Source organism: Gymnoscopelus braueri (genome assembly GCF_963280865.1).
Source record: "Gymnoscopelus braueri genome assembly, chromosome: 8".
NCBI lineage: Eukaryota > Metazoa > Chordata > Actinopteri > Myctophiformes > Myctophidae > Gymnoscopelus > Gymnoscopelus braueri.
This window is the reverse complement of record NC_137609.1, coordinates 34,544,663-34,555,133: the sequence shown is the minus strand read 5'-3', so window position 1 is coordinate 34,555,133 and position 10,471 is coordinate 34,544,663. Positions and strand designations below refer to the sequence as shown.

The 10,471-nt window shown below is 46.2% G+C and overlaps 1 protein-coding gene across 1 annotated transcript in view; it reads right to left on the bottom strand.

Annotated features, from left to right (window-relative positions):
- Positions 1 to 1,170: 1,170 nt before the first annotated feature.
- spry4 (sprouty homolog 4) overlaps positions 1,171 to 10,471 on the bottom strand; it is an 11,669-nt gene continuing 2,368 nt past the window's right edge. Inside the window, exon 2 of the mRNA XM_080434813.1 lies at positions 1,171 to 3,188. Within this exon, the coding sequence (XP_080290939.1) occupies positions 1,811 to 3,151 (1,341 nt within the window). The 5' untranslated portion in view covers positions 3,152 to 3,188 and the 3' untranslated portion in view covers positions 1,171 to 1,810. The remainder of the gene's footprint in view (positions 3,189 to 10,471) is intronic.

The following is a 10,471-nucleotide window of genomic DNA, read 5'->3' as shown; positions in this document are numbered from 1 at the left end:
TGTTTCTTTGCCTGCTTTGTGCAAAGAGGAAGTTAGGGCTGGGCGATATGCTCAAAATCAAATATCACGATACGTTTTGACCAAATACCTTGATAGGCCTATCGATATTGTGATGATAACATCATGTATCAATTATGTTTTTTACTTTCTCACATATTTTTGCAAATAGCAAAGATTGACAATTTTTGAAAGTATAAAATAAGGCTTATAAGTGACTAAAAACCAGGAAAAGATAACACTCATGGTATTACGATATCCAAAATCCGAGGTGATATCTAGTCTTGTATAACAATATCGCTATAGTTTCAATATATTGCCCAGCCCTAGAGGAAGTCGACCAGGCTTTTTAGGCAGTTTTTGAGACCGACACGCTATAGGCCAAAGTTCTATCGAAGGTTACTGTAACAGTCCCTGAGAAGATTGGGTGTACTTTTTTTTGTCTGTTTGTTTTTTGTGTTTTTTCCGTTTAATCTCTACAACACATCAACTTCTAGCACGGTGGGTAACCATTAGACTAGAGCATGCAGGTCACGACATGCATTGCCTCCGAGGTGACCGGAGAACGCTAACAGCATTCAAAAATCTCCTCGCATGGTGATTCAGAATAAGGACACAGACCTGGGGAAAAGTGACAGTCTCTCTCTCTCTCTCTCTCTCTCTCTCTCTCTCACTTGCAGCATGAAACAGCTCCACTCCGCCCGCCCCACGCTCACGTCGGTGAGAATTTATGACCGCAAACGACCCCGCTCCCAAGCCTCACATCACGGTACGCTATAATACCTGCCTCAACGCAAAGACGGGACGGCGAGATAGTAAAACGATGTGCGCGACGGCGAGCCAGCATCGTCAAAGCTATATGCAATGCGAGGGAAGACTGGCGACACTCGCAAGAGCGGTGATCATCGTAATAGAGGAGAGAGTTGAGTGGCTAAGTGGTACTTTGGACTCTCACAGCAGCCCGTCCTAAAGCCACTGTGTAGCTAATCACCTGTTTTGCTTGCTTGCTGTAACGGGAGGGGGGGGGGGGCGGGGACACTGGCCTGTGCTTTTGGGCGGCCGTGGCCCTGAGCGGGAAGGTAGGGGTACATACTTCTCTCCAACATGTACAGTATAAACTTCTATGCTGTTCGAGGAGGAAGGGAGGGGGGGGGGGGGGGGGGTGGTCAGCAAGATTCTACTTAAGTTAATGTGATGAAATAAGCTGGGGGGAAATACAGAGCAGCAGAAAAAGGGACAATGACTTCGTGCCTTCAGCCATTTTTCTTTTTTGAATACCACAAACACCAGTCCCACATTTCAGTCTCTACTTCTCCTTCTTGTGTCGACTCATTCTAAAAAAAAAAAAAAAAAAGAAAAGAAAAAAAGAAAGAAATCTCTGAGTGGCTGTTAAGTCATTCCCAACCGATTGGCCAACCAACCAGATGCCTTTCGGATTCCCGGTTCCCGTTCCCATCATCCACCTTTCCCGACGTAGCAGGTGAAGGTACGAGCCATTTAAGTACCTTTGTGTTTTTTTTGTATCTTTAAGTTCATTGTTCCAGCAGATTACGTGTGTGTGTGTGTGTGTGTGTGTGTGTGTGTGTGTGTGTGTGTGTGTGTGTGTGTGTGTGTGTGTGTGTGTGTGTGTGTGTGTGTGTGTGTGTGTGTGTGTGTGTGTGTGTGTGTGTATGGGAGGGTGGGGGGCGCGAATAGTTTAAGGTCTTGGATTGTCCTGTCCACAGAAAGCGAGCGAGTACTATATCGTCCGTGTCCTGCGTCTCGAAAACACAAAAGGCCACCGCCGAGGTCCGGACGCTCCGGTCCGCCATCATCACGACCCCTGCTGCTGCTGCTGCTGCTGCTTCTCCGTAGTGCCCTGTGCCTTGCCCTCCACGCCTCCTCCTCCTCCTCCTCCGCTTTTGCACCCAGCGCCGACGGTTCCCTGCGCGGCGCCGACGGTCCCCTGCTTGCAGCGGCAGCCGGGCCGGCTGGCGTTGTCGTAGCACCTCTGTCCCAGCTTGGCCAGGCCGGTGGCCGGCAGGTAGCAGAGCAGGCAGGGCAGCACCACGGACAGGGCGGCCATGAAGGACCAGCGGGCGCAGCAGTTGGTCTGCGAGCAGGAGCACGGCCGGTCGGCGCACGAGCCCTCGTCGTCCTCGTCCTCGGCGCAGTGGTAGAAGACGCCGCGCACCAGGCACATGCAGGTGGCCGAGTCCACCAGGCTCTGCGCCGAGCACAGGCACTCCTGGTTGCACACCCAGCACGACGGCAGCGCCCGCGGCAGCGTGCACTCCGTGCAGCGGCACTTGCCGCAGCGCTCGCACAGCACCAGGTGCTTCTTCTCGGCCGGCGAGGAAGGGATCAGCGCCGAGACCTGCGGTTGGCCGCCACATACGCCTACTCCTCCGACTCCTCCTCCTCCGACTCCTCCTCCTCCCGCAGTCGCGTTCGAGGCCTTGAGGTCCAGCGATTTGGATGACGAGGAGCAGATGGAGGACGAGGACGAGGCGGTGGTGAGGACTTTGGGGTCGGCGGAGGAGGAGGGGGGCGCCGCCGCGAAGCAGCCCAAGGTCCTGGCGGGCGCGGCGCTGCCGCCGAGTGAGCCCTGGTGGGGATGGTGGGGGTGGGGGTGGTGGTGGGGGTGGTGGGGATGCGGGGCGAGGTGGGGGTCCAGCGTCGGGGTGGGCGCGGCGTGGTCCAGCAGCCTCTGGTCGGACGAGGTGCTGCTGCTGCTGCTGATGGAGCTGGGCCGCCCGCTGAACGAGATCCACGGGTGGGTGGTGGCGTCCTGGCGTCCGGGGTGGTGCGGCGGCGGCGGCTCACATCGGCCGTGCTGCTGGTGGTTGTGGTGGTGGTTGTGGTTGGCCCCCAGGAACGCCCCGGACGAGTCCTGCTGCTGCTGGCTCTGGCCGAGCCACGTGATCGCCCGGCGCGACCCGCCGGCGCTCTTCTGGCTGCTGGGGGGCTGCTGGGAGACCACGGCGGGGCTGTCGATGTAGTCGTTCTCCACGTGGGAGGACCGCATCTGGTCGATGGGGTAAATGGTGAGCGGGTGCTGCAGGCGGCCGTAGGGCACCTGGCTGTCCAGCAGCGGCTGGGAGATGAGGGAGGAGGACACTCCCGGGATGTGGTGGGGGACCCTGGACTCCATGTGGGGGCTGAGGCCCTGCATACAGCAGCACTCTGCACACTCTTACTGCAGCATCTTACTGAAACACACAGACACACACAGAGACGGCCGTGAGCGCTCACACTTTTTGGTTCACACTTGCGTTTTCAAGTTTATTTTCTACACGGCACATGTAAATACTTTTTACTTTACTTTACTTTACTGTTGAAGCTGCAATCCGGAAATAATTTGAATGAATCACATTTTTCTTTTAACCCAGCGGTTTCTCAGACATTTTAATTTCAAGAACCCCCATAACCCCCACAATAGCAAATGACTCTGATCATCAATTACGTCGTCACTTCGAATCTATGCCATCTGGATGAAGAAGCAGAACTTAGAAATGGGAAAATGTTTGTTTTAGTTGGAGTTTTGTCCCTTCAGCCATTGCGGCATTAAACAAACTACCTCGCTGATAGGATGGTTTTTGTGTACACTGGGGACTTGTATTGTCTTGGTGTTATGTCGTTATGTGATATGTTGTTCTGTGCTATGGTTATGTGTTTTTCTGTTGGACCAGACTGTGAAGATAAATATTCCTGAGGGGACATTAAAGACAATTATTATTACTACTATAACTCTGAGAGTGCCTTGTACATGCACTCTCAGAGCTACAGGCATGGAAGGGTCCATTTGGAACCCCCAAACCCACTTTGAGGCCCACTGTTTTAACCACATGAACCCTACCATTCCTGTTCAGGACATGACAAACATTCAATGAAAATAGTTCAACATTTTGCAAAAAAAAGCCAGTCTACAAACTGACAACGCGCCGCAACGTGACACGTTGCTTGTGGATCAGCAATATATGTTTTCACCTTAAGAGATTTGGTGTAGAGGGAAAACAGGAGGGGACCAAGTATAGACTCCTGGGAGACACCAGTCAACAAAGTATATCATCTCTCTGTCAGGTGGAAGCCTCACATAACTGTTACTTTTCAGGATTCAAGTAAAAAAAATTGCAAAAGTAGCAGATCTACAAGCTCGTGTGACGCTGTAGTATGATCAAGTAGGGCGTTAATTTACGGGAAAAAAACACAAAAAGGTCAAATATGGAGATAAGAGGTTTCTGCCCGACAGCAACGATATAGTGGTTAATACAATAGGCTATAACTAGCGCTCCACTCTTCCATTGAGAACTTCTGATCCTGCTGCCGGGTAAAACACCTACATGGTTATTAAGTACTAAGTAGTTCTGTCCGAAGCTCATAAGTGCAATATATCCGGCCCTGGCCAAGTGTGGATTTCATCCTGGAAGTCTGGTACAAGTTTAATCCTGGGCAGTCTTACGGATTACAGGTTTCAATGTATTTATTCATTTTACAATATGTAAGAATTACCACTGTGGCTTCTACTGTATGCATTGAACCTGCAAAGACGATTCAACTTCGGGGGGTTTAACCAATTAAAACCGGGGAAGCATCTGAGTCATTTTAGATTTTAGCGTTGGCTATTCAAAAATAGCAGATATACAAGCTCACACAAGCTTTTTTTAATACAAATCTTCTCTTTTGGGGGGTCCCTGCCTGGCACAAAACCTTTTCAGATGGGGGGGTCCGTCCGCGGCCAAATATATATGTCACAGGGAAATTGGCATTCCAGGGAAATTGAAAAAGGAGCGCTCGTTTTTAGGCGCGGGGCTTCGGCGAGAGGAGGGGATTTTCGAGACAGGGTTTTTTACGCGAGGCGCTCCTCCTCCGCGAGGAGGAGGAGGAGGAGGAGGCGTGAGGCGGGGCTTTGATGCGAGGCGGCGAGAGGAGGAGGAGGAGGCGCGAGGCGGGGCTTTGATGCGAGGCGGCGAGAGGAGGAGGCGCGAGGCGGGGCTTTGATGCGAGGCGGATCTGGATTCTGTTGTTCCCCCCCACGTAGCAACCAGGAAGCTACGCTAGGGGAACGCTGAACACGCGTTCACGTGATAATAGTTATTGTCCATGACGGAGGCGCGCCGACTTAGCAGAGCTTGAGGCCGAGGAGGCACGCCCGAGCGCCTCCAGACGCGAGTGCCCGCGCCGACCGGCCGATGGGCTGCTAGTCGAATCAGTGCCGTCCGAGTTGTAAACCGATAGGGTGAGAATAGATCTTTTCATAGATTACTATCCACGTGTGCGTGTGTGTGTGTAGTGGATAAACTAAAACAAATGTTAAAAGCCAGAACACAATAAAATGCACACGCGCACACACACGCACGCGCGTGCGTGCGTGTGTGTGCGCGTGTGCATGCGTGCGTGCACACGCATGCACGTTCATGTCTATGCACGTTGCATAGACGTTCTAGTCTAGTGTGGCTTGCATTGCCCTCTAGTGTTGGTTCTACAGAATTGCGTGGGGGGGTGGGTGAAAACGAGCGCTCCTTTTTCAATTTCCCTGGAATGCCAATATCCCTGTAACATATATAAATTTGGGGATACTTGACACGAAAAGGTTTGTGAACTACTGATTTAGAAAGCATTTGTAGAATCGGCCTCAGCCAGTTTATAAAATAAAGGAGAAGGAGCTCAGAAAGAATCGATCTAGAGAAGAATATAGTTATTCTACATTAGCATTTTTGGGGGGAAAGCTAAGAAAAAGAAGGAGGAGAAAAAAAAGCCAAACATTGTCAATCATGTCATTGTGACAGGATGGATGTGGAGGAGGAGTGTGGAAACTGTTCCCATCTGTCCTGACTAATCACTTCAGGCTTCAACCGAGTTGGGATGAGGCCACACTGAGCTCCAAACCTCTGCTTTTAATGAGCCATCATGCATGACATGTCTCGTAATGACAACTAGAAAAAAGATCCTCTCTGCCTTGTATTTATCAAATCGTTGTGCTGTCAGGTGGAAAACCTTGTATGTCCTTTTCTATTATTGTTTTAACCCAATAAGACCTGAGGCCGATTGCACAAAGTGCCTTCTAAATCAGTAATTCTCTGTGCAACACTTTTGGATGAATATGAGTATGCCGTTAATTTACGAAAAGACATGAATAGTTGAAACATGGAGATACAAAGTTTCTGCCCGACAGCAACGACATGCAAAGTGACTTTTTTGCTTTGTTTCACATTTGTTCTACCCAAAAGGTACGATTAAAATCCTCTATTTGACATCTGTATTCTTGCTTTCTTGATTGGCCAATGATTAGCACAGATTACCACATCCACATTAACCCTAAAAGTCGAATTGTTCCCTTGAAAACATCCTTCTTCTTTGACAGTCAGTAGCAACCAGTGCTTCTCAAACTTTTTCGTGTCAAGGACCCCCAAATTGATATATATTTGGCCGCGGACCCACATCTGAAAATGCTTTTCAAAATTATTCAGCATTTTCCAATACTTTTCAAAAATAGCAGATGTACAAGCTTGGAGATCTGCTATTTTTGAATAGCTAACGTATCAATGGACAAAGTGATTAAAATAATTGTGATGCTAAATTAACCATTTTTGGCTCGGGACCCCCTGAACCCCCCCCCCTGGGGGTCCCCGGAACCCACTTTGAGAACCACTGGTATAAACAATCAATCATCACAGACAGACCAGAACATTCCCAGATCAACACCTTAAAGACCCCACCCCCCCCCCCCCCCCCCCTCGACACCAAACTCTTCGCTGAACATAACAGATTTACAACGCTCACAACGCGTCACAACTCATGTGTTGTGTGAGCTTGTAAATCCACTATTTTACACCGGATGTTCACCTCCAGAATACAGGGCTCATTTGGTTAACCACATGATTTATGCTTTGTTGAATGACGGTGTCAAATAGCCGATCTATAATCTCGAGTTTGCCGATCTGGCGGATCTGCTATTTCCTTTCTGAAAATGCCCAAAATAGAGACAAGGGTCAACATGTTAAGGAAAGCATCTATGTCATTTTTTTTTTTGCATTGGCAATTCAGAAATAGCAAAAATACAAGCTCACAGCCTGTCACTTCGTGCCGCGCTGCAAGCTTGCACATCTGCTATTTTTGATTTTTCTTTTGAAAAATCTTGAAAGTGTGAGAACTACTGATTTACAGGGCAATTGTAGAATCTGCCTCAGGTCTTAATGGGTTAAAGTAGAATGTATACTACACCCAGCACGATGGTGGCACTGATTTTCCACAAGCGACACCACCATGCGATAGACATATCCCAAATTAGGGTGTAGAATACACATATAGTGTATTATATACCCAAATATGACACAAAGGTTGTCAAGTTCAATATAGAAACCTATAACGTCATGCGCTCCAAAATAACACTCTCAACATATACGTTCGGGGACTGTCAGATAATCCAAAGTATGGAAAGTATGGTGATGTTTTAGACTGAATACCAAGAGGTTTTTTGGGGGGGGTTCAGAGCTCTCCATTCTAACTTTGACATTAGAACAATAGCAGCCTCCTTTCTAAAGAGCGGGGAGCACCAGAGTGCAGGACTTGCATGCAAAAAACCACTCCGACATGCAAAACGAGGCAAAGAACTTGCAGGCGGAGAGCAAAGCAGTGGGAATTATACAAAACAACACATTCTGCACTTCTCGGGGATAGACACGAGCCTAGACATATATTTGCTGTATAGCAAAAGTATGTGAGTAATATAGCATCCCATACATTGTTCTAGTATGCCTATAGGAAGCATGTTGTTGACTATAACGTGTATGGTAATAATACCTTCATTAGGCCTATAGACTTTTTTTTTTTTTTTACAAAGGCCTAACAGTAGGTCATTTAACAGTTTGAAAAGATGCCATGGAAAGAGTTCATAGTGACATCAGGCATTAGCCTGTAGGCTGACATGTCCTACAGACCTACACTGTAACATCCTCAGTGATAAAGTGTAAGTGAGAGTGTTGCCTACGAAGTCAACCAAATGGACCCTGTATCTAGTACTCACATTTTTTACTTAAGTAAAAGTATCAATACTGCAGTGTAGAAATACTCTGTTACAAGTAAAAAGTCCGGTAATCAATTTTTACTTGAGTAAAAGTACAAAAGTATTGGCATCAAAATATATTTAAAGTACCAAAAGTAAAGCAGAATGTCCCATTTCACAAGTTCAAAATGTATAAAAATCTTTTGAAAATAGCAGATATACAAGCTCACAATGCTATTTTCAAATGGCCAAAAATATATATAGGATTGAAGTGGATAATGTATGTTTTGTAATAACGATCTAAATCTGCAAAGTAACTAGTAGGCATAACTAAAGCTGTCAAATAATTGTAGTCGAGTAAAAGTGCAATATTTACCTCTGAGATGTAGTGGAATAGAAGTAAAAGTAGCCTACTGAAAATGGGAAATACTCCAGTAAAGTAAAAATTCCTCAAAATTGTACTTTAGTACACAGTACTTGAGTAAATGTACTAGCTACTTTACACCACTGGTATCTATACTCTCAGATTAAAAGTAACTCTGAAGATTTCACTGTGTAACCGATTTTGTAATAAAACTAAACATTGAACACAGCACAAATAGCCTATAGGTGTCCATTGACCCATTATCATTGGTGTGTTAGCTACTGTGGTTGGCACTATTACATAAAGCCTCACCACCAGTCCATCATCATAGTCATGCTTGTGTGTGACTATACATTTATGTCGGCTATGGCCTGTATACAACATTCTTGACAATATGGCGGAAATTAAAGGTAGGGTAAGTGATTTGCGTTGGTTAAAATAATTGTTAAATAGCTCTATATTCTGATAGTACTCATTGCTATAGAGTGTTTGTTCAGTATTAGGAGTCTCCTTGTCTCTCCACCTCTTTATTAAACAGAAAATGCATTTTCGTTTCAGTTTCAGTTTCATTTCCAATTTTATCCAACCAGGACAGAGAACTCAATCAGGATACAGATTAAACAAGTGAAATTGGAAGTGATGACACTAAGAAATGAGCATGCAAAATTGGAACTGGAACACTATACAAATTAAGCTTAAAAATGGGTACTTTCTCCTGATTGGCTGAGATTTTGACACCTACCGAAAAATGTATTTTCTGTTTATTAAAGAGCTGGAGAGACAGGGAGACATCTGTTACTGAAAAAACACTCTATAGCAATGATTACTATCAGAATATAGTATTTTAACCTTTTAACAAAATACTTTTTGTTTTAACCAAAAAATATCACTTACCCTACCTTTAAGCTCTATAGATGCTACTACCAAAAGGCCCAAAACGACCACTAATGGTTGCACACTGCTAGCTCGAGGACCAGTGTTGCCAGAATGTGCGAGAGAAATAAGCAACCAGGTCTATGAAAACAAGCCCAAAAGAAGCCACATGAGCACTCTAACCTATGCATTGGCTATTTGAAAACAGCCGATCTACAAGCTTGTAGATCTGCTGTTTTCAATGAGAAATATTCAAAATAAATGGATATTTTGGAATATTTTCAAATCCACAAAATCTTGTATGATAAAAGATATTTTCAGAAGGTTAATTGAGTCTACACATGCATATGAATCTGGGGGTCCTTGACATGAAAATATTTGAGAACCACTGGTTTAAACAACATTTAGGGAACAAGCCCAAATAAGCAACTAGAAACAAGCCCCCAAAAAACGCAACCCGCAACTATCAATTTTTACGAGCAACTTTACAGAAAAAGATCCCAAAGTCGCCTATAATAAGCCGACATGACAACACTGTAGAGCACCCGAATGAACTAAAATGTGGCATTTATATATTATAGGCCCTATATGGACTTGAGAGATCATTTAACATGCCTAATTCCACACGTTCATAGGCCATTGGTTCTCAATCTGTAGGTCGGGAAAACTAAATGTAATGTGATTGTCAGGGTGGGGGGTCCCCAGTTCAAATATGATTTTTGGGGGGGTCGCGGCCTAAAAACTTTGAGAACCACTGGTATAGGCTATGCTACTAAATCCCTATATTTTCCCCTCAGATTTGCAAGAGAGAAAAGCCCGATTGAGAAACCTGTTGCGACACATTGCAGCTGCTGGCACCGAAACAAATGGCCTGTGATCATCAAATCTAGAGACCATTAGAAATGAGCTCCGGCCGGAACTGTGCGCGGGCGCGCGCGTGCCTCCCTTCAATGGCCATGCTAGATGTGAACGGACTGAGTCATAAAAACCGGAGGCGACACACACACACACACACACACACGCACGCACGCACGCACACGCACGCACGCGCGCACACACACACACACACACACACACACACACACACACACACACACACACACACGACGGCATAGTGCATACCGGCATAGTACTGAATAATAAAAGGCTTATAACAGGAAAATGTGGCCATATCTTCATTTGTGAGCTTGTATCGGCTATTTTCAAATAGCCAATATATAGCCTATAGGCACAAATAGGCCATATTATAGTTT